The sequence below is a fragment of the Phaenicophaeus curvirostris genome, chromosome 9 (genome assembly GCF_032191515.1).
Source record: "Phaenicophaeus curvirostris isolate KB17595 chromosome 9, BPBGC_Pcur_1.0, whole genome shotgun sequence".
Taxonomy (NCBI): Eukaryota; Metazoa; Chordata; class Aves; order Cuculiformes; family Cuculidae; genus Phaenicophaeus; species Phaenicophaeus curvirostris.
In genome coordinates this window covers 3639186-3662932 of record NC_091400.1, presented here as the reverse complement: position 1 = coordinate 3662932, position 23747 = coordinate 3639186, and the positions used below count along the sequence as shown (strand labels likewise).

At 41.3% G+C, this 23747-nt stretch overlaps 1 protein-coding gene and 1 long non-coding RNA gene across 2 annotated transcripts in view; one reads left to right on the top strand and one right to left on the bottom strand.

Moving 5' to 3' along the window:
* Nucleotides 1–23747, bottom strand: part of LOC138724375 (uncharacterized) — a 104161-nt gene that overhangs the window by 50483 nt on the left and 29931 nt on the right. The window lies entirely within an intron of this gene.
* Nucleotides 1078–18224, top strand: TMEM26 (transmembrane protein 26). Its single transcript, XM_069863992.1, has 6 exons — nt 1078–1437; nt 4991–5069; nt 9718–9831; nt 10358–10578; nt 11615–11691; nt 14328–18224. The coding sequence occupies exons 1-6, from the start codon at nt 1247–1249 to the stop codon at nt 14738–14740; spliced, it is 1095 nt and encodes a 364-aa protein (XP_069720093.1). The 5' UTR covers nt 1078–1246; the 3' UTR covers nt 14741–18224.

The following is a 23747-nucleotide window of genomic DNA, read 5'->3' as shown; positions in this document are numbered from 1 at the left end:
ATGTCAAAGCAATTCTTAGAACTTACTCTGTACATTTTAAACTGTTCCTACGGAAGATAGACTTTTACCTTGAGCTAACGGACCTAGCAGTCAAACTTGTGTGTATGTTTTGAATATGTCCCTATTGGGCTGTTAGTAACATTAGTGCCAGCACAGATTTCAGCCTGATTTCCGAGTTCCTCACTAGAGCTGCCTCTTAGTCCAGAAGCACAGAGTAGGTTTAGCCTGGAGAAGAGGAGGCTGAGGGGAGACCTCATTGCTTTCTATAACTACCTGAAAGGAGGTTGTAGAGAGGAGGGTGCTGGCCTCTTCTCCCAAGTGACAGGGGACAGGACAAGAGGGAATGGCCTCAAGCTCCACCAGGGGAGGTTTAGGCTGGACATTAGGAAAAAAATTTTCACTGAAAGGGTCATTGGGCACTGGAAGAGGCTGCCCAGGGAGGTGGTTGAGTCACCTTCCCTGGAGGTGTTTAAGGCACGGGTGACGAGGTGCTGAGGGACATGGTTTAGTGTTTGATAGGAACGGTTGGACTTGATGATCCGGTGGGTCTCTTCCAACCTAGTGATTCTATGATTTGATATAGCAGTTGGACTAAAGCTCAGTACCAGTTAGCATTTCTAAGTTCTCTTGCCCTGTAACCCTGTTGCACACAGGGACTGTAGTACTGAACCAAGCACACACCTTATGCTTTCTGCATTGCAATGTTAAATGAACAATTTTAAAAGCTCCCAATCACCAAATACATTTTTCGGTGGGAGGGGAAAGGAAATGCAGCCTCAGGGATGCAGTGGGGCTTTTAGAAAGAGTCAAATTAGTAACGCTTCTTACATTTTGCTTCTTTCCTAGAAAGCTGCGAGGTGAAAGCAACAAGCGGGGTCGCAGAGACACAATAACAGTGTGGGACAAACCCCCCTGCATTTCAGCCCTCGAGAAGAGAAGAGAGGGGATGGAGAGAAATCCTCTGCGCCCCAGCCCTGGCGTGCTCAGAGCTGGGCTGAAATCCACAAACCTCCCGAGCCTGGGAGCTTTCCTTTTTTTTTTTTTTTTTTTCTTCCCTTTAAAAAGTTTTCAGGAAGTCTGGGGGAGGGGCGATGCTGCTTCTTTTTTGTTATAACGGGCCCCTTTGTGGAGATGGACGAGGAGGAGAGGGCTGTGTGGCTGGGGCGCACACGCTTCCCAGGGATTCCCAGGGTCACTAACCAGAGCTCCTAAAAAAGCGAGGAAAAGGGGAGGGGAGCTGCTCGGGATGGAGCCCATGGTGCTGCTCAACGCTCTGGTTACTCGGCTGCTCTTTGCGTTGCACTCTCTCATCGGGGTCTGGAGAGTGACTGCAGTGAAGAAAGAACCCAAGTACTGGCTGCTGGCACTGCTCAATCTTCTCCTGTGCCTGGAGACAGGGCTCACCCTCAAGTTTAAGCAAGGCAGAGGCTACAAATGGTGAGCATACCCCTCTGGCTCTGAAGGAGCCTCTCTCGCTTCTTTGCATGCACTTGGCTGCAGATGGGAGGCAGGTTTCTGCGCCCCAGAGAGGGCTTGGTGCTGCCAGGCTGCGGGGGCATCACGGGTTCTCCTGCTGCACCCAGGGAACGAGGGGCAACAAGAGTGGTAAAGCCTTGGCTTGCCCATTGTCCGGCCCAGAGGGCTTTCAGGAGGGGCAGGTTTGCAGCAGGCTACGTGGTCGCCGCTCTCTGCACAGTTCTGCGTACGCACTCCTTCTGACAGCTGAAAAATGTATAGAAATGCAGCTGCAGGCAAGAGGTGCGTCCATGGGAGGGGGGCTGGAACTAGAAGATCTTTAATCATAGAATCATAGAATAACCAGGTTGGAAGAGACCCACCGGATCATTGAGTCCAACCATTCCTATCAAACACTAAACCGTGTCCCTCAGCACCTCGTCCACCCGTGCCTTAAACACCGCCAGGGAAGGTGACTCAACCACCTCCCTGGGCAGCTTCTGCCAGTGCCCAATGACCCTTTCCGTGAAAATTTTTTTCCTAATGTCCAGCCTAAACCTCCCCTGGCAGAGCTTGAGGCCATTCCCTCTCGTCCTGTCCCCTGTCACTTGGGAGAAGAGGCCAGCACCCTCCTCTCCACAACCTCCTTTCAGGTAGTTGTAGAGAGCAATGAGGTCTCCCCTCAGCCTCCTCTTCTCCAGGCTAAACACCCCCAGCTCTCTCAGCCGCTCCTCGTAAGACCTGCTCTCCAACCCCCTCACCAGCTTTGTTGCTCTTCTCTGGACTCATTCCAGAGGATCTCGTTTAAGGGCCCTTCTAACCCTAACTAGTCTATGATTCTAAGCAACAAGGAGTCAGGTACCGCAGGTGTGAGGTGCAGTGGGTGCCGGGGTTGGGGGGCACACAGGCTACTGCTTGCAGATGCTCTGCATCTCTTAGCCCATCCTGCCATGCCCTGGGTGCTCCCCCTGCCCTGGGACTGCATTCCCTGCCCTGTTACTTGTAACAGTGCCACGTTAGTGCCTGAACTAAAACTCAGCTACAAAAAAAAGGACTACTCTTGCAATACAGAAAGAATGGCTTAAATATTTAGATTTGAGAGGCTATTCCAGAAAGGAACTTTCATGCATGAAAGACTCCCTGAGAGATGAACAAAAAAGTTAGTAACAGCAGAGTCTGCCCAAGCACATAGGTTTTTACACATGTCTGAAGAATTACAACAGTTATCTACAGCTCATCAGTGTTCAGTCAGCTAAAATAAATGCTCTGTGAAAAGGAAGTGGTCATGTAATTAATTGTCAGGATTTCACTAGGACCTTTTAATTTTAAAAACTCAAACTGCAGGCAGGGCCTGGGACATATCCAGGACAAAAAAAGCCCTCGACTATTTCAAGGATCTTGAATTCCTGCCATTGCAACCTGTGAAACTCATTATAACAGAAGCACAAGTGCTCCATGCTCCAAATTTGAATATAGTAAAAGCAGTGATAAAGTCTGGGACAGAGGAATATTTTTACAACAGTGGAAGTCCAAATGCGAAGTTAGGAGACAGAAGCAGAGTGAGCAGATCTGATTTGCTGCAAAGAGGCGGTGGCAGCAGAGGCTTCATGAAGGAACCCTTGCTATGTCAGCTTTTTGGAAAATCCAACAAAAAATAAATTTAAAAAAGCATATCCATTTTAGATGAATTGATTTGCTGGAAGACTAGGCTAACTTTGGCTAGAAGGAAATTTTGAAAATGCATGTCATCCAGCAGTTTAAGCAGCACAGTAAAGTATGTTTATAGGTATGAACTGTAGACAAACAGCCAGCATCTATTTGTATCAGGATAGCTTTCTGCTCTGGTAGAAAACTCGTTCAGAATATAGAGTATCGTCTGCATTTGTAGAAACAACTGATCCAGACAATGGGCAGTTTGTGCCACAGGACTCTCCTGCCTCCAGGTACCTCATATTTTCTCCATTCCTTGTTGACAGAAGATTTACTTATTATACCAGCAAAGAAAATTAAATTGCCCATGTGGAGAAAAAGTATTATTCTGGGCCTGGCCACATTATATTTCCTCTAGATGGCTCTTTCTGAAAGAAAGGCAGAGTTAAAGCCTCTGAAGTTTCCTGGCCTGATCTGGTATCATTAGCTCAGTATTGCTAACCTGCCAGCTGGAGAGACTTTTCATATGCTCAAGTTCTTGAGGAAATACTGTAAAACATGTTAGCTTTCCCATTCAAATAAGAGGTGTGTTCTCTCCCAAAATAAGCAGGCTAAAACTCTACACAATTACTAACTTTTTTTTTTTAATGAGGAAAAAAGCAAACAAGAAAGAAAACCCACCGCCAAAACAAACAGGACCCCTCGCCCCCACAAAACAAATAAAAAACCACAAAGCAGGGCAATCTTATTTACAGGAGATTGATTGGAATATTTCATAGCAGCTCAGCAACCCAGTCATTTTCCTGAGCAGCAGGGTTTGGTTTTTTTTCTTTTCCTCAATACTGAATCTCCACTAGAAAAGTCGTAATTGCAAAAATAGAGGTACATTCAGGATAGGAACAAACAAACGCAGCAATGTTTGACCAAAATGTTGCTGCAGTTACACACTTATAAGTAATTTAAATTCACTATAGAACGTGCCAATGACAGGATAGAAGGAATTAACAAGTATCCTGCATATAACTCCACTGTCCTGTCTTGGGCCAATAAATGTGATGCAAAGGCTGCTGTGCATCTCAGCAGCTTGCAGTGATGCTCACTCTGTACTGTGGCATCAGACGTCATTCCTACTCTAAAAAGATAAGAATTGCCAAAAAAACACACCTCAAACAAAATCAGCAACCCTCACAAGAATCAGTGCACAAGAATCAGAAGGAGTAACGAAACCTCTCAAGCCCTTCTGAATAAACTCAGCTCCAGAAGCTGAATGTAATAATGCTTCACCATCATAAGTTACATAGGAGACTGACAGGGAGAGAACAACTAGAGACAGAAACCCTAAAGAATTATACAGTTCCCAGCACAAATGGGCAAACAAGGCCAAGACCCATTTTCATAAACCATTTTAGCCTGCACTGAAAGACCTCTTAGTGAAGAGGTGCTCGTTTTAGGCAAACAGATGCTATTTCTACCTTTCCTGTGTCAATGCACAGGACTCTGATCAACAGCCCTTATATCCCTGTGTCGTTCAGTGAAATGACTCAATGTGTTAATTCACCCTTCCTGGAATCAGAAAGGGCACGTTAGCTAGAAGCTTAATTTATTTATTTAACTACAGAGAACGCTGTGATTGAAATACAAACAGCAAACTGCCTTTGGGTAGTTCTTAAAAAGAAATTTTAAATAAGCTTCCAGATATGATCTTAGATTCATAATACTGACAGCGTAAGGAATTTAACACGAATAGCAATTCTTCTTTGCAGTTACTCTATTTCTTGATGTCCCAGATAGTAGGAGGGAGAAGATACCATAGCCTGTCATTATCTGCATGAAAGGTACATACGATGTGACATAATACCAAGCTACCCTTTCTCTTCCTTCACAGGTTTTCACCAGCAATATTTTTGTACTTGATTTGCACAGTACCATCACTATGGCTACTAGAAATTCATCACGGGACTCAGGTATTTATGATGAGACAAAATAGACTACTTGGAAACTAATGGATTATTTGATGAGTTGAGTTTGTTCATACACACAGAAGTCTGCCATGTCTTGTTGCAATTTTCTTTTATACTGGTGGGTCTCCCAGTCCAGCTACAGCTATACTATGACTACTGTGCAATTGCTGAATATCAAATAATGAAGCCCATTCCTAGCTAAAACTTAGACCATTTATTTGTATTTGCCTGGGAAACTGAGGACTGGAAGCCTGAAAATCAGCCCTCACCCCCAAGTTACCAGCTTGAATCTTGATCAGGATGGTAAAGAAGAGAGTTTTATTTTACAATGGCCTCTAAATCAATAAACTATGAATTTCACAGCACTTACAAGCAGATATCACAACTCCAAGCAAGCCAACATTGAGACAGGTGTCAGTGAAAGGGGTCTTAAACTCAAATTACCTCATTTGCTGCAACCTAGGAGAATACTCACAGATTGCTACCACAGATAGCTGCCACAGTAACTTGTCTGTCAGTGTTTACATCCTTTCTTTGTTCATGCTGCACAGTAATCTGGGAGGGGGGAGGCGGGGTCTGGCTTGTAGTTCAGGACTAAAACACACGGTAAAAATGTTAAAGACAATTATTCTTTTGGCAGATGGGGTCAGTCAGGGCCAGGACAGAGCCACATAGCCCAACAGCCCATGCCGAGTGAACCACCTGCCCACGCAGGCTGCTTTAAAGTCCCTGTAGCACCTGCACATCGTGAAAAAGGGATTTTGTCTGTCCCAGCATTTGCTTATATGCAGTACCTTACATCCACAGCAGAAAAGGGCCTGATAGGAATAAGAGGAAAAAGCAACAGAAGAAAATACATAAATTAGACTAAGAAGACATAGTGCCTCATTTTCTTCTTTGAAACATCGTTAGAGCCCACAGAAGCATAATCAAATATTCAAAATTGTGTTTACACTGAAAATGCCTGAGGCTTTTTCTAAATACAGCAGGAGGAATTTATTGTCTTCTTTTGCCAAATCTCCTTAAACAGTCACAGACAGGTAATGTGGATATTGAGAACATTTGTCATAGTTAAATCTGGTCCAAGAAACAGGCTAATTCTGTAGTCAAAGGCAGCAGTTTATTTCCCAAAACGATGTTAGAACATGGCATACTTTGTTCTTATTGATATACTGCTACTGTGAATTAAAGAGGGAGTATATCAAGTTAACAGCTTAGTTTATACCTGGAGAGATAGGATAGAGAGTTCTGGAAACACAGTCTCTCGGATTCAAAAACAATACTTCGGAAAGGGAGCAGCCCTCCTAATAATTAATCTCAAACACAGAACCCTGGCTAGTACTACTTCACATACTAAAGTATTGCTGGGATTTTCCTCATTAAAATACCAACAGAATGGGTAATTATGTTGTTGCTAGATCCACACATTTAATATATTCACCATGTAAACTGTTCGCAGTCTGTAAGGTAGTAGAACTTTGATCTCACATTGAATCTCTAGCAGGAAACATCAAGTGCTTGTGTCAGTGCTGTTATTTCAGGCATGTGCTAATATACAGCTTCTCCTCCTCAAGACAGAGGCAATTCTGCCTCCGAGTACTGCAGAACTGGACATGAGTAATACCATTCATATATCAACTGTGAATTACTGACTGCACAGAAAGTACTGTTTTGCAGTAAAGTATTTGGGGATGAAATATATGTTTGAGATTATAAAGTAAATTGAGCTGTATTGAGTGAAAAAAATTGCTGCTTGCAAAACAGATGGCAAGAAAATTAAAACCATTTAATCCATTAAAAACCCAAACATTCTTTCTTCATAATGCATCAGACCTCTGATAAACAAATACCTCTGTTACCTTTTTAAATGCCTGGTGCATCACTGCCACAGGAAGCGATAACTGACCACTTTTCACAGGGTTTACCCTACCACGGGTGCTGTAGTTGAGGTAGGCTTCCCAGTCAGTAACAAGATAGAATGTTGGTAAATTATTTTTAACTGTCTTAACTTGAACATTTTAAAGAAACAGTCAATATTGCTGCCCATTCCCTCAGCTTTATTCTGAAGTAGCCAGAATAAAATTTTGCCAGCTAAAAATCTACTATATCACTGATCTTATATCTTTCATCATTTCTTCCTTCCACACTTATTACCTGCCTCAATTTGGAAAACACTATAAGCAATCTTTTCTCTGTTCTACATTTCAGCTTTCCTGTATAAGCAAAGTGAAGCAGTCACGGTTGCTTTGAATTTCTGACATCCCAGGTGTTGCTATAGGGATGGCAACACTGTTCCCAGCAAGAAAGGCTGAAATGGCAGAGAGCTAGTGGGGTACCTGTTGTTGGGCAGCGTGTCTGCTCCAGGGAAGGGCCAGTTCCTTCCACAATGCCCTCAGGCTGCCAGCCTCCACACAGATTAACAGGATTGAGGGTATCCTGCCCTGGTACTCAAGTGTCAACTTGATCATCTCAGTGCTGGACCTGTCGCAAAAAGTTTTAGCTAACCTCATTTTTATTTGGGAATAATGGATTGTGAATAATATGCCAATGGAAATTTGCTGAATTAGTTCAGCATTTCAGGAGTTCCCCATGCGCTGACAGGGATCTCTCTGCAAGCCACACACTAGGACAACACTGTGTTACGCAACAGAGTTTCTGTTTTCCTTAGATCTTTTGTAAATCAGAGGAAGGTAAGGTTCATCTCAGAAGAAACACAGTAAACCAAGCTACACTCTACGCAAAATGGGTGCATTTCTTCCCATTTTTGCACAGTAAAAAGTATGTTTGTTTATCTATGCACACAATCTCAGTACCTAGGAGTAAAGAGCAGCAAAGAGGTAAACCGCATTTATCAAGTGCCTGGGAAATTTAGTATTCACTTGTTCCTCCTCACATTCCCATTAAGTCACTGTGCATACCTAATTGGCTAGGCAAATATGCCTGGCACCAACAGTCCTATTTACATGCATATATAGGATGAAAATAAAGGCTCTTCTTCAAACTTTCAAGTGAAACACCACCATAATCACCACTTAATAAATATTCAGAGAGAAACAAACCACAACAAGATACGAACGTACTTAAATTAAAAAAAAAAAAAAACAGGAATCTAGTTAAATGGCTGGCTTTGCAGATGCAGTTTCCATTTCTTGCCTGCATGAAGATGAGAAGAGCTATGAGCCTGATCCCAAGGAGTACCATTCAGTTAGAGTTTGTGGAGCCTTGCACTGAAATAGCGACCCCCATCTATCATCAACAGATAAAAAGGTTCCTCAAGAGCACCAGTTAAATTTCATTTCTGAAACATCCTCTGAACAAGCCGTTTTCTCTCCCCTTTGGCTGAAGGGCTAACCCAGGGGGTTCAGCCCCCACAAGGCTGTAGCCCCACTGTCCAATTTAGGTGACCATTCTGTTTAAGAGCCTTTAGCACCAACAATAAAAGCAACGAGCACAGACTTTTTCCCCAGATTTTTCAAACCACGTGAAGTTGCTCCATTTATCTGTAACAAGGTCAGGCAAGAGACAGCATTTACCTAGATACTGAGCAACATTATCAGAGACCAAGGAAAGTATCAAAGTGGAATCTGAAATTTACTGGAATGTGACATTTGCTGGAAAATGCTGCCTTCATATTGGCAGGCATCACGCTGAACACAGCTACTCAGTATGCACGAGAACACATTCCGATTGCTACACAAAATCACTCCCCATGAAATAAAGTGGTGGGGGGCCCAGTGGAGGAATGCAAATCATCTGGTGTTCTCAGGCACAAATAGGACAGGATAAAAGCCCTCAGTAACAGCATGGTTTGATTTTCTAATTATCCCTTTTCCATTAAAATGAAGAGAGATGTTAACAGATTGTTATGTAGACAGATTTTAGAAACATACCCCAGTTGCTTTGGGGCCAGCCCTGGAGGCAAGTGTAGTAGAAGGGCAGGGCAGTGCTGCAGACCTCAGACAGGACCCAGTCCCACCACGGTTGAAGTAACAGTAAGTTGTAGCCAACATTTTTTTTCTCAGAGCACTGGGTACTTGGAGAAAGTAAAAATACCCATTTTTCTACAGGGGTAGGCAAAAATGCACGCCCATTTTTCATAATTATTCCTGAATCCCACCTCTCGCATTATTCACTGAAACAATGGCATTTGTAGAGAACTTTTTCTGGATAGTGGAAATGAGAAGCAAGTATGTTGAGAACAAGTTTGAATGTAGAGACTGGCCATGAGCATAAAACAGCAGACTGACCAGACCATTTTTTACCCTATATTACAGTTTTAGCCAGAGAGAAGCTATGTAGAAAACCCCATAATCTGCTCAGGAGAGCTGCAGCCAGAATACATTCAACAAGCACGGTTTTAGCAGCACAAAGGTGCCACCAGCTCCTTTGAATTTACATCCTTTTCTACAATAAAATCATCTATTTTCTCAACAACCTACCAACATATCACTGCTGTCCTCGTGAGAGGAATCCCTCCCTTTTGAGCAAGAGGGGGATTACATTCAGATTGAGCATGTACCTTTGTAAACATTGCCTGACTTTCACAAATGAGCCATCTGTGGTTCAGCAAAACAGGACTCTTTGAGCCACCAAGCGGCTCTTCTGCCTCTGTGGGATGTTTATGCATGTGTAATTTTTGTGTTCACAACAGTACTGCAGTAATGAGCCTGGAGCTGTTCAGGTGAATGTCAGCAACCAAGACTTCAATCAATCCAGAGACAGCAGTCATGGAAGTGAGGGAATAGACCACCACATCATTCAGACGGTAGGACACCTTTTCTTATTCCTGGTAGCAATTAGAGCAATTAGGGAGGACTGGTGTGTGTCTATTTGGGCAAGCTCCTCACGCAGAGTAAAATTTTAAAAAATAAAAAGAAATTTTTAAAAAATAGTTTCAGAAAACCGTATTGTCAAAGTGGCCTATGTCGTGCTGCATACTAACTGTTGTTGGCAGGAAAAGTCTGCGTGAGGAGGGTAATCCCCTGCCATTCTCTTCTAAATCTCAGTAACTGAAATTAGAAAGTGTCTGGGTGATGCTTCTGCAGAGAATAATGCTCAGCTGAAAAATGAGAACAGAAGTAGTACACAGAAGACGACTTACTACTCATTACCCAAAGTACCTATCAGTGTGCCTTTTGCAAATGATGCCTGCCACATAGAAGTTATTTGCTCTAATACAACGTGAAGGAGAACAAAAGCAGGCTCAAGGTTGAATATGATCTTTGAGGGTACCTACAATGTCAGTCTCCTGAAGTTACGATATGATGTTGTTGTTGTCACCTATTAAACAGGCTAAAGTCTTTGTGAATCGGCTCTCCAGAATCTGCGAGACTGTGTGGACACTGGCCCTCCATCAGACTTTTCTGCTGCTACTAGTAGTTGGGAGATGGCTTCTCCCTATTGGAGCTGAAATCACCCGGGATCAATTGTCTCAGCTGCTGCTCATGTTTGTGGGAACAGCAGCAGATATACTTGAATTTGCTAGTGAAACTTTGGACATAGAAGATGTTAGGTAAGGACTATTTGCTGACATATATTATTTGCCTAGATATTTGTTTTGTTTGAATATCTGTGTGATCTGCAGAGTCAGAGTATTGGAAGTGTATTTCCCTCAGAAAACAGAAGGCTACATTCAAGGGCTCTGTTTTCCTGCTCTCACCTTTACCTGTGTAAAAGGCCTAACAACCCTAGGAGCTTTGCTAGGGATTACTCATCTGTTGCCAGCAGAGAAGCATGTCCCATCCATCACAATAAAAGGGTACAAGAGCCAAACAACTAGCGTAACTGCCAAGCAGTGTCAATTCTTACAGCTAGAGGAGCTGAAACTGAGTACACAGTAAGACTCTTTCAGGTTAATTAATTGGTTTAGATGGGCAAGGAAGCAACTGGAGTTTGCTTTAGTGATTCATTATCCAAGTTGCTTTGGTTATCTCATATGTACTTTAGTCATGATAGTACGACAAATTGTTCAAAGATAAGAAGAAAGGGAGTGGCATAGTCTGGTGTGAATTTTGAACATCATCTTCTCTCTCAGAGAGAGTAAGCCCATCTCCCCCTCAGCACTGAAAGATGAGCTGTGAACATCCATCATAAAGAAAAAGAATCATAAAAGAGGTTTTCTTAGAGACGTACTGCATTTTGGGAGGGTTTTAATATAAAATAAAAGGTTCTACAGCAGGAAAAGCAGTCCTTCCCACTCGGCAGAGAAGCTTCAGGCTTGCAAGGAATGTGTAATCACTGCAAGGTTAAATATATCTCTGTTTTGAGCCACAGTGTGTTGTGGCTATTTCCATGTGTTTATCATCATAACTTCAGCATCAGATATCTAGTGTAATTACGTAGCTAGAATACGTGGCCTGAACAGCAAAAATTCTATACCAAAAGCTGCCTCTGTTTTCATTAGTCTTACATCTCAAGAGTGCACATTAATCAATCAGCATTTCACTCAACCACCCTTTAAATGACATTGCAAATACTATAGGAAACATTTTTGTTATTACTTAAGGAAACGGTACCTTCACTGCTATCACTTTTTTCCCCTCCCGTAGGAAGAATTATGCTCTCATAAATGCAATTCTTGCTGTATGGACCTGGAGTATGTTACAGTTTCCACTTGATCTTGCAGGTTAGTACTTACACATAGACAAGAAAAGAGAACAAATGCTTTAAGTCTTTGCTGGCATGTCTTGTGGCTGCACGCACACTACGTGCTATACCAAGGACTTCTGGTGGAGAGTAATTCATATGACAGCGGTGGTTTTTGAAGAAAGCCTACTGTGGTTTCTTTTGAGGAAACACTTTATTCTGGCTAACCTCTGATCTCCCCAATAAAATTCTCTACTTCCAGAAAAAAAAAGGACTGTATTATATTGAGCACCTCCTCCAGCTAGCTGGTATTGCCTGAAGCTTCACTATGTGACCTATTGAGTTAGATCTGGTCATGGATTAAGGCTCCAATCTGCGTAGGTTAGACTGTATGGAAAGATAGGCTATAGTTAACCTAAGGGAGGCTCTGAAGCGAGTTCAGAGAAGGGCGACAAAGCTGGTGAAGGGGCTGGAGAACAAGTCTTACGAGGAGCGACTGAGAGAGCTGGGGTTGTTTAGCCTGGAGAAGAGGAGGCTGAGGGCAGACCTCATTGCTCTTTACAACTACCTGAAGGGAGGTTGTGGAGAGGAGGGTGCTGGCCTCTTCTCCCAGGTGACAGGGGACAGGACAAGAGGGAATGGCCTCAAGCTCCGCCAGGGGTGGTTCAGGCTCGACATAAAGAAAAAATTCTTCACTGAAAGGGTCATTAGGCAATGGAACGGTCTGCCCAGGGAGGTGGCTGACTCGCCTTCCCTGGAGGTGTTTAAGGTGCGGGTGGATGAGGTACTGAGGGGCATGGTTTAGAGATTGGTGGGAGTGGTTGGACTCGATGATGCAGTGGGTCTCTTCCAACCTGGTGATTCTATGATTACCACAGGAGAAATCACCTATTCATAGGGAACCTAAAGGACCTTATAACATTGGGATGTTACACCCTTATCTTAAGCTAAAAGGCCCAGCATTCAGCCAGCTCAAATTTGTATTTGTCCCTAGGCAGAAAGGGCTTCTGTCCAAGAAGAATAATGAAAGCTGCCTCAATCATCATCTGCTCCAACCGTTTTGGCCTCTGATCACTACAAGTCTGCAATTCAACTATATCAGTCCAAATATATGTTATCCTCACTAACATCTTACATAAAATTGATGACTAGGTTGACACACTGACTAAAATAATAAATTAATAACATAATAATAAAAAATTATTCCCGGATTTTTTCGTTGGCCTTTCCTTCATGGATAGCACTAGGCTTTTTGACGTTATGAAAATGTTTCAGCATTGCAGCTTACCTCCCGAGAAAAATTGTTGCAACCACATTTCAGATTTATCACAGCTAAAATTCTTGTTACTGGTAAAATATTTTCTGTTAAAGACGCACAACACTCAGGTTTTAAAAAAAGAAAAACATCAACACCCCCTTCCCCCTACGCATCACCACCAGCCAAATAAATTCAAACAGTGCTTAAACAATTGTAGCAACAATTCAGTGAAGTAATCTGCTGTACTGTGCAAATTTTTTTTCCTGGCTATTGCTTTTCTGCTTATTTAATTACATATACCAGTTTAAAAATTAAAGTTATTGAATGGACATTGCCCTGAAATTTACTACAGGCACACTTTATTTTAGCTCTATACAGTCACAGAGATAATACTTTTTATTCAAGCTTCAGAATGTTTACTCACACATCATAGTATAGCATAGAAAATTTTAAGGATTTATTATTGGACTACAGCAATATCGTTAAGACTATTGAACAGCAATAGCACAAAAGAATATTAAAAAAAAAAAATAGCTGCTGCTGAAGCTTTGCCTACTGGATCCAGCAAATTTCTACATTCTATAACTCATTTTCCACTCAAGTTTCTTCTTTATTTCCACCACTGTCAAACAATGCTATTCTTTTGGCAAGCTGAAATGTTTGGCAGTTGTTACTGCATCACAAGTAGCTATGTTTTGAAAACTAATGAAATCCCCCTGCGTGAGAGATAGTTTAGTTAAATTCTGTGCATTTTCATAAGGAACAGCCCTGTTTACCACACGCAAACCCTTCTGATGATCCTCCTCTAGACACCACGCAAAGCATTCTAGCCCACCGCCACTTTTATAGCCAAGGGGAACAAGTGCACGAGTTTCAACAGCTGCATGCAAGTCATACCCAAGACAGCCACGAGTAACTGTGGGTCAAGTCTTACAGGACAAGTAGCAACCAGTTTCTTCCTATCCATAGAGCTCTGTACTGTCCCATAATAATGTGACTTATTCTTACCACGACACGTGAAAAAGGCAAGGGCTACCTGGTGAATCTTTTAACAGCAAGGTCTTAGCTCAAAACAAATTGAAGGGCGACAGCTCAGGCTGTTCCTATTCAGCACCATAGTTTTTTGTAAAGATACCTATTAGCCTAGCATGTGTCCAGGGAAGTTTTTGTTACAGAAAGACTAGGTGATCGATCTACTTCTGCTTCTTGCTTTAAAATTGTATAAAGACTAATAGCTTTGTGGGTTAGATACTAGGTGGTCTGCTAAACAGATGCCAGAAATGCAATCTGCTTGATGTTGAATTGTTCGCAGTTGAGTGCGTTATAATCTAGGATACCCCGAATTGTAAATACCCTTTAGATGAATCCTGGCTCAATTTTAAAGAGTTGTTTTTAACATAACTGTGTTTTATCTCCAGTACAGCATATTGGCTGCAAACCAACTGCATCGACTAGGCGTATCCCCAGCCTACTGCTGTGCAGGTACAGCGCGGAACTGTGGAACATCGGGGTCAGCCTTTTCATACAGGATGGTCCCTTCTTCATTGTGCGTTCGATCCTGATGGGGCACTTCAGAATATTCAATCAGATGCTGGTTTTTTTTACAGCTAAGAATATCTTAGTTGTTACTCTACAATTGTATCGTTTGGCAGTGATATCATTAGACTTCCGTGCTACCATTCTGCAGAAGAGCAGGAAAGAAGTCAGCTGTTGCCCATGTGAGCCTTACGAAGCTAGCACTCATGCTACTACTGACCAAGATGCTGAACTGAAAGATTTTGTTCCTTTTTCTCCAAAAGAGGAACTCCAAGCTCCATCAGAAGATCCGTGAGCACCTACTGACTTAAGAGGTTGCATTTCTCACAGCTTCTTCAGAAGGGCTTCATCTGTTTCTATGACCAAATATACCTTGAGTGAGTGCCTAAGTCATCTCTTCCACGAAGAGATCAATAATTTTTTCTAAATTGTAGGGGAAATTTTTGAAGCAAGGTCATTGAAACAGGACATTTTTGTATCCTTTTGTATGCTGGGTTTTGACTAGTTCCCTATTATATTATCCACAGGGATTTTGTAGCCATAGTTTGTAGTAGCAAGAAAGGTTTGGCACACTAAGTTGGTTATTGTTACCAACATGTTCTCACATGTATTCAAATAGAAGGAGAAGCCTACCCATCATGGGAAATATGGATGCATTTAGCTCTACTAGAGGCTGACTTTAATGGTTGGGCTGTAACTAGAGTGCGATGAAAATATATTCACCACGTATGGGACCAGCTTCAGCAGTGACAACTGTGCAGACATGCAAGTGAAGGAGGATGACAGATTTCTGCTGTTACTGTGACATTGAAATGTTGTTCATTCAAGAAACTTCAGAAAGTAGTGTTCGAATGTTACCTCATCCTTGGCTGGATTCTGTTAAAAACTATGCAACACCATGAAATGGCATAAACAAAACTGTCTCAGGACCTGCATGGTCTGAATAATCACATCTGAAAAAGCAAAACTAAAACCTAAAATAAAAGCAACCGCACAGATCATTAGAAGACAACTCTATTTGTCACAGGCGTTTTCTACAGGCACTTGTCTTTCTATTGATACTAGCTAGAACACAAAAAAATCACCACCCAAAATATTTGTGAAGACTGTTTTTTCCCCCCTTCTTAATTTCACTGTGTTTGCAGCTGAGACAAGTTTTTCAAGTGTTACCATTTTATATGATTTTTTTATAAGTGGCCTGGCTCAGGCATACAATCTGAATAGAAAGAAAATAGCACTGCTCAAGTTTGACAAGACAACCTAGACAAGAGGATTCAGTCTACTGCTTCACATTTTATAAAGCAAAATGAATCACCACATGGTCCCTTGAAATAACTTGAGAGATTGGCTGGTCTGTTCAGTGTCAAGATCCATTTTTAAGAAATGGCTAATAATTATTAATTAATACTTTAACACTTGGTGTGAACAACATAAGGCCTGATTAACTTCTCCAAAGAACATACTTTATATCAGCATAACACCACTGACTTAGCTGGGCTTGGCTTATAGAGGCTGAAGATAAGTGATTTTTTAAAAATATCCTAAAATATATATTCTCAGAGGAAATGGCAGGTACTTTTACAGATTTCTGCATCCATTCTAAAAAAATCCAGAAAAACATATAAAAAATGTAGCAAATATAAAGTGACCTAATTAAAATAGCTTCCCATATTAAAACTTCCCAATTAAACCTCATTTTCTAAAGGCTCCGCTGCCTAAATACAGCGGCACTTTCCATTTCCCAGACCAGATTCTATCACCGCTGCAGCAGTCATATGGTTATTTATCCGTAGCCTGATAGGTGAGGACATGTTTATTCTTTGGAACATTAACCTATTTAATAACTCCAAACCCCAAACATGTGAACCTGTGTTTATATTTTTGTGAGCTGTTACTGTTCTGTGCAGGATCAGGCTCTTCCATTACAAGAGGGGAAAATGTACAGAAATAAAGAAATAAGTCTTATAGGCTTCATAGCCCTTTAACATTTATACTGTAGTAATACCATGCAACACTTCGTGCTTTTCTTTGTTTGGAGCTTTTTCAGGCAGATAAAGCCAATCATCATTCACCGTGGCATTATGAGATAGATGTATGGAGAGTAGAATGCAATTTTATTTGGGATTTTAATTCAAGTCTAGAAGTAAAAAAGGTAGAGTGCTGCTGCTGACTGGCTGCACTGTCTAAAACCTTTGAAAAGAGGGTGAACTTAGAATGAATTGGTGGAACTGCAACACACCTCTTCCTTGTTGATGCAAGCCAGGACCGCTCACATTCATTTTGAGTTTATCACTTGCTGATATAGTAATTATCCTGTTAAAAGGATCCTTGCTAATAATTTGGAGTGTACTGAGCCTGTTAGAACATAATTCTAAATTCATCAGCACAAAACCTGCAGGATGTACTTTTTTTTCATTTGCTGTCTATTTAAAGTTCAGCAACAAAGTGTCTACGAGGCTCAGCCTGCAGCAAATGCAAGATCCCCCGAGGTCAGCAATACGGAGACTAGTTACAGCACAAATATTTTACAGAGAAATATATTTCTTGATCTTCAGGCTGCTCCATTTTAAACAGCAGTAAAGCTTCTAATCAGACTTACTGCGAGAACTCACTCCAGTGCTAGGTTTTTACTGCTAGATCCCAGCTCCATACACTCACAAAGTAGGCTAGATCCTCCCTACCTCTTATCATAGAACAGATTTGGACTCTACTTTTCTTCCCCCTTATCAGGGGTGACAGAAAACAGATGCTTAAAAACAAAAGAAAACTCAGACAAAAAAAAGCACTTAAATGGTGGGAGGTCTGTCTTCCCACCTGCATGCAGAGGGGAAATCACATCTGCCAGGTAGCAGCTGAATGACACACTTCATTGAGAAGCCTGGAAATGGCAGTTAAGAAGTCTTGTATGTCTGGTCACAGCAGCAAACCCCAGTTGCAAGCCCTCCTCACCTTTCCTTTGTAAACCTTTTTGAGAGGGACACCTACAGCTCTCATTTCCCAGTGGGCTGTTTGATTCAGCTGAATCAGCAGCTGGGTGTGAGGAGCCATCGTGTCATCCTGCAACCTTCCAGATCTTTTCACTAGACAAGAGGTAGAATGCATTTTCTTGAAGATCTACTAGCATCTGTGACACATCTAAAGAACCACTGGTGTGATGGTTGCTATTCAGGAAAAACTGCAACAAGTTTTCAGAGGGGAAAATTCAAGCCTTCCAAATGGAAGGTTTTCAGAACATTTGTCTTAACCGTTATTTACTCGAGTCAGGAGAATTCCATTACTAAATCTCTTCTGCAAATAGATACTTAGCCATTTACTGTTATATATCCTGGTTGTTCCTGCCTTGTCCTTTTAGATTATTCCATATTAAACCTCACTAAAATATGTTACCACTTGTCTTTTCCTGAGCTAAAATAAGTTCCTCCTTTCCTTTGGATATTGGCTCAAATAAGATCATAGCCCTAAGCCCAAAAAGAAAACAAACAAGCCCAAACCAAAACACACCAACGACCATGATTTTATTATGTTTCTGTTGGTATTTGTACTGTACTATGTTCTCTGGGACCATGTGGAAATGGAAGAAAATGTGCAATTACTTTTAAAAAATTCCAACTGTATTTTGCAAATAAAAGGCTGTTACCTCAGGCATAGCTGCCAATTTATTATGTGAGAGCTGACTGTTATATGTTCCCATTAATTACATCTTCCACATGCTGCTTTTCCTTTCCATCCATCCTAAGTTAATTACTTAGGCCAGATTCTGACAGTAGCCATTGCTTTGAAAATCCTAATGCATACAATTTTTATTTCTGTTGTGTGAGACTGCCTATGAAAACACTCTACAAACGTCTGTAAAACACAGAAATACCTCAACTTACAAATATCTTAAAGTTTAGGCCTCTAAATACTAATCATCTCATCCTCTCCTGAGTATGATTGGTTTTAATTGTACTGATTAAAAAATAAGTTTTGTAAACTGCCTGGAATAGGTTGTTTCTGTGTAGGTTTCCTCAGTTGAATGAAAGCTACCCAACCATTGTTTCCCTCTCAAAAATAAAGTTTTTGGGAAGAATGTTAAACAGAACGTTAGCATCTAAAACTGCACAAGGCTGTTTCACTGGTTCTGGTGTCAGCAGAAAATAGGCAAGCCTTGAAATCACTAGGTTGAAGAGTCCTTGGCCCTTTGGTGTTTGGGTTTGGTCCCTCATCTTTTGCCATGCTGTTGTATGAGGAAGGAAAGCCTTTCCTTCCTTGTGAGAAGAAGGATAACAGGTTGTTCCTATTCTATAACAGTGAGGCAATAGAAAGGGGTCATGATGGCAGAAGAAGCAGAGATGTTTGCACAGGATCAGTCGTTGCATGAGCAATGAGATGGAGTGATGCAGACCCCTAATAGAATACATACTAATGACTGAGAAAACCACATGAACTGCTTTCTGAAAACCTTCACTGGCTCTTCAGAGCCAGAATGGAAAGAATTGTCAGCCATCTCCACTCCAATGATCTCCAGCAAGCTGCTAATACACAAATTAGAGTGGTCCTGAGTCTGTCTCACAAGTGGCCTGAAAAAGCTCTATGCAAACTTTTCCTAATTTGGGCTCATTTGAGGTCTGTCTTTTCCATTTAGACTGGTTTACGGGGGTGAGGGGAAAGTGATATAAAAAGGTGAAAACATTCATTTACCCACCTTAACTCTTACCTCTTGCTTTACATATTTACATTCTTTGCTTGTACACATTTCCAGGTCTTTCCTGGCCCTACATCCAGGTCTCAGTATGCAGGCAAAACCAAACACTGAACCTCCCACTGCTGCCCATGAACGTCTTCATGAAAGCACACAAAAATTCATGCCAATCAAAGATTTAAAAACGCCCAAGCCTATTTCTTCCTGATAAAGCTGGAAGGTATTTACAGCTGCCAAAGAACCTCCTCCATTTGTTAGTAGCTTACTACAGTGAAAAGAACGTTTTTCTGAGCAGTCTTTCTGTTGAGGACTAGCTTACTGAATCAACAGCATCGCTTCCTGTAGCCTTATGGATTAATCTCTCCTTCAAACATCCTTAAGGATACAGAAAGTTTGAAATGAGGCTGTCAGACCGTAGGTAAAAATAAGGAAGCTGAAGTTTGGTACAATGCAAAAGTGATGCCCTAACCCAGCATTTTAAACTTCTGGGAGGTGGGAAAGGCCTCCAAGACAAGCAAAGCAGGCCTGGGTATCATCTATAATAGCAGCTTGGAAGATCTGAACTGAAAATTACTCTAAAATTTTCAATTCCACGATACACACAAAGTAGTACTGTCCTAGAATAATCGTGCAAAATGGATATAATCATAGCTAACACCTAGGCTTCACAGAGGACTCCCAAATAGCTTTAGCATAGATTTGCAGTTGTCAAACTGGTTGAGTGTTGCTGTTCTTTCGTTTTATATTATTCTGAATAAACTGATGTTTCACATCTGAGGAATACGTTAGGCTTAACTTTATCTAGCATCCTGCTTAAGAACTTCACCATTTCAGTCCCTTAATAAAATTTGCAAAAAGCTTATCTTTCAAAACAAACTTGGTAGAAGTCTCGTCGGAGCATCTTTTAGGATTGAAAGAGACAATAGTATGTTCAGCAACAGCACTACATGAACCAAGACAGCTGTCAGACACTATAACTCACTGTAGGCTTAATCCTGCTTTCAGTAAGCATTCACAATGCCACTGCTCAAGATCATTACTATGTCTATAGTACTACTAGAGAAATATAAAAACAGGGCTCATTTTCTTATGCAAACAATTTGTTTTAAATCTCTTCTGAGGGTGCTTCTTATCACAACTGCCAAACTAGAGTACTCTTTCACTTATTAGAGGTCAGCTCTGCAAAGTGTTTAGCCTTCTCCTGAGTGAGGGCGAAGGGGAAAATTCCTTCTTTCTTTCCCCTTTCTCCTTCCATATTTCCTGTTGAGGTGAAATCTCATTGTCCTGATCCAATAACAGACCAATATGAGTTAATATTCTGCCTTGTGAGCTGCATATCAAGTGTAACTTAAAATTTAAGCTCCATTGTGACAGAAAAAGACAAAACTATTTTGTGGTCCAATCCAAGGAATACTAATTCATTTAAAACAAAACAAAACCCTCTTACATGCAGAAAAAGGAGAGAATGCATGTGAGTTGCCACAGGGGTAGCCCGAAGCCATGTGCCAGCAAGAAACTCTGCTTGTATATTATGAGAATTTTTTATCCATCTAATCAATAAGAGATGAGTAGTTACTATGGCAATTTCCACACTACAAGGTACTTGTGCTGCAGTAGCGTATGTTCTGGAAGGACAAATATACTCACTACTCTGTAATGTAAATTTTTGCATCTTTTACAGTGTTGCTGTGTAGTGTGCAAGCTTGAGAAAGCTGAGAAGAATAAACTGAGTCAAAGGATAGCAGAGGTTTTAAAGGACTGCTTCGAAATTATTAAGTGACTAATAGATGCCACATTAGAGAAACCCAAAAACATTAAAACATATTAAGAAGCCATTTTTATCCGTGACAAGTGATGTGCCATCCATGAGAATTGGTGTCCCTCAGGGGTCTGTGCTGGGACCGATGATGTTTAATATCTTCATCAATGATATTGACAGCAAGATCAAGGGCACCCTCGGCAAGTTTGCAGGTGACACCAAGCTGAGTGGTGTAGTTGCCACACCAGAAGGATGGGATGTCTTCCAGAGAGACCTGGACAGGCTGGAGAAATGGGTCTGTGAGAACCTCATCAAGTTCAACAGAGCCAAGTGCCAAGTCCTGCACCTGGGTCAGGGTAATCCCTGACTTCAGCACAGGATGGGGGATGACGTGATTGAGAGCTGCCCTGCAGAGAAGGATTTGGGGATGCTGGTTGATGAGAAGCTCGATGTGAGCTGGCAGCTCTACAGGGCTCTTTTCCATGGCATTCAAATACAACAGTAATTTTTCCTCATCAAACACTGCCTCTAAAGTAACGTTATAAAGAAACATAAATTCCCATATAGGAAGGCACTGGACATCACTGCAGTGGCAAAGACGTTACCCAAAAAACCTCACAGGCAGAAATTAATTAAGAGAAGCAATGAGTATAACCCACAATAAGCATGCATGTTCAAAAAAGATCTCTGAAGCAGGACAATTGCTTTGAAATCCAAGATGAACGAAAGAAAGAGAAATCTTACATCAAAAGGTGATACACTTAAGCAAATCTTTTGAAGGCTGGAAAGTTAAATGATAGTTGTCCAGGCAAAGGCTGAGATAATACGTAGACATGCAAACATAAATCCAAAGCTCTAACACTGCACAAAGGGAAAACTCCAAAAATAGAAAGGCTGTCTAGCAAGCCTACCCTACTTACACCATTATGAAGGAGCAGAATAAGAGATTAGGCTGCTCCTGGAGGGGAAAACCTTCGCTCTCTGCCTGTGGCCTATGTACCACGGTAGCTAACCCTTAGCTGCTTGAAATTAAGGCTGAGTCTGCCCGAATACAATTTCCCAGGATTTTTGAAAGGATTCACAATTGGACAAGAAGGAAGCTTATAGAGGCTCTTGATTTTCTCCTAAGTGTGTTACCCCAACTGTACTCCCATCAGATGATTTCGAGTCAATTTCCTTATTAAAAAAAAGACCAGCTACCTAATTTTTTCCACTGCAGAAAGAGGGGGTGAAACACAAGAAGTAGACTGGCCCAGAGACAGTCAACATCATAAAACCAGACTTGGAAAAGGCTTTACTCTCACATCTTGGAGGTTTACCGGAGTCCTTAATGCCACAGAGCAGAAAATAACCTTGTAACACAGTTAGCAATAACAGTTCAGTCTTTCCCTTTACCTCATCAGCTGGCTGTAAGAAATAATATCCTTTCAAAATTAACAAGAACAGAGAAGGGAAGATTTTTACTGCATTGTTTCCTTGACAGAACTGTCTCTACAAGAAAAGCTTCAAGGCAGTAAACTTGTGTTTTAAAGGTCTATTCCTGTAGATGGGATTGCTTACATCGGGCCTCCTAGTTTGAATCAAATGAACTGAGCTAAACCAATATTTCTTTTAGGAAACCTTCAGCTGATTGTATTTTGATTTGCACCAAATGTTTCTGCCTCTACTTCCACATAAGTCATCCTAGAGAGACCTTTCTTATAAGAAGTTGCTAGCTCTGTAGCCAAGGTTCTCTTTAAAGCACTGAAAAATCGAAGAAAACTTGGCCTGTAAGAAAACACAACAGGAACTGACCAGGCATCTAAGCTAGTTCTCAAAGTGGCTTTTCTATGGAAGTGTTTCCAATAACAAACTTCAACAAAATTCCATTTTGCAGTTTTAAGAGCCTGTCACTGTGGTCTCAACAGATGTGCAATAGCAACAACTATTCACATCACATGAAAACCAAACCAATGTACTTCCTTGTGCTGCACTAACACAACTGGTGCCTGCTAGGAACTAGAAATTGCCCTGGAAGCAGAAAAAACACAATTTGTCTCATACATTATTTAGGTCTCAAAAGAAAAGGTCTGAAGCACGTTAGCCGCTCTTGGATCTCCCAGACAAAATATCCAAGATAAAGCATAAAACCTGTCCTACAAGTTAGAAAACACCACAAGCTCTTCAGTTTCAGTAGTTTACACTCCCTAGTCTCCCATTATCTAATTTCTCTTGTGTAATATCCTGTTTATGGACTTCAGGATTGCTGCTGGTTATTTAATTGTCATCAGTAACAATTGTTTGTTGCTTGCACTGCTTCCTTCCCTCAGATTTTTACTGCCTTTGCGTTCTCAAGAACAAGAGCAGGAAAAAAAAAAAAGGACACCACAACAAAACAACAAACAAAACCACCCAACCCCCCCAACATGGAACCCACATTTTAATGTTGTGGTGGAAGGTTCAGCAGAACAGCTATTACAAGCATCTTGCAAGATCACAGGTCTAAGCAGCTTCAAAGTCAATATTAACTTTATACTCAAATTACAGCACAAAAGGATTTATTTTAGAATGAGTCACTGATTAACAGTTTAATGGGAAGTAGAATCATGCACTCTGCAAGCACTTAAAATGAAAAAAAGAAGTGGAGAATAAAAAGAAAACAAAAAAATGAAAAAAAAAAAAAAGTCCTTTACTGAGTCATAGATGTAGTAAGGGAAGTTAATTTTCTTTGTTCTACCTTCCTTCCACATCCTGAGAGGCTTCTCTCATCTCCTTGCCACTACAGAGCCTTGTTGTAGGGAGCCCCATGGACAAGGATCCCTCATTAGTTACAGTCATTTCTGAAAGATAGACCTCAAGCTACACAAAAACTGAAAATGAAAG

Coding starts and splice junctions, on each gene's coding strand:
- TMEM26 (XM_069863992.1), top strand. CDS start 1,247: ATGGAGCCCATGGTGCTGCTCAACGCTCTGGTTACTCGGCTGCTCTTT. Junction 5,070..9,717: donor AAATTCATCACGGGACTCAG/GTATTTATGATG, acceptor TGTTCACAACAG/TACTGCAGTAATGAGCCTGG. Junction 11,692..14,327: donor GTTTCCACTTGATCTTGCAG/GTTAGTACTTAC, acceptor TTTTATCTCCAG/TACAGCATATTGGCTGCAAA.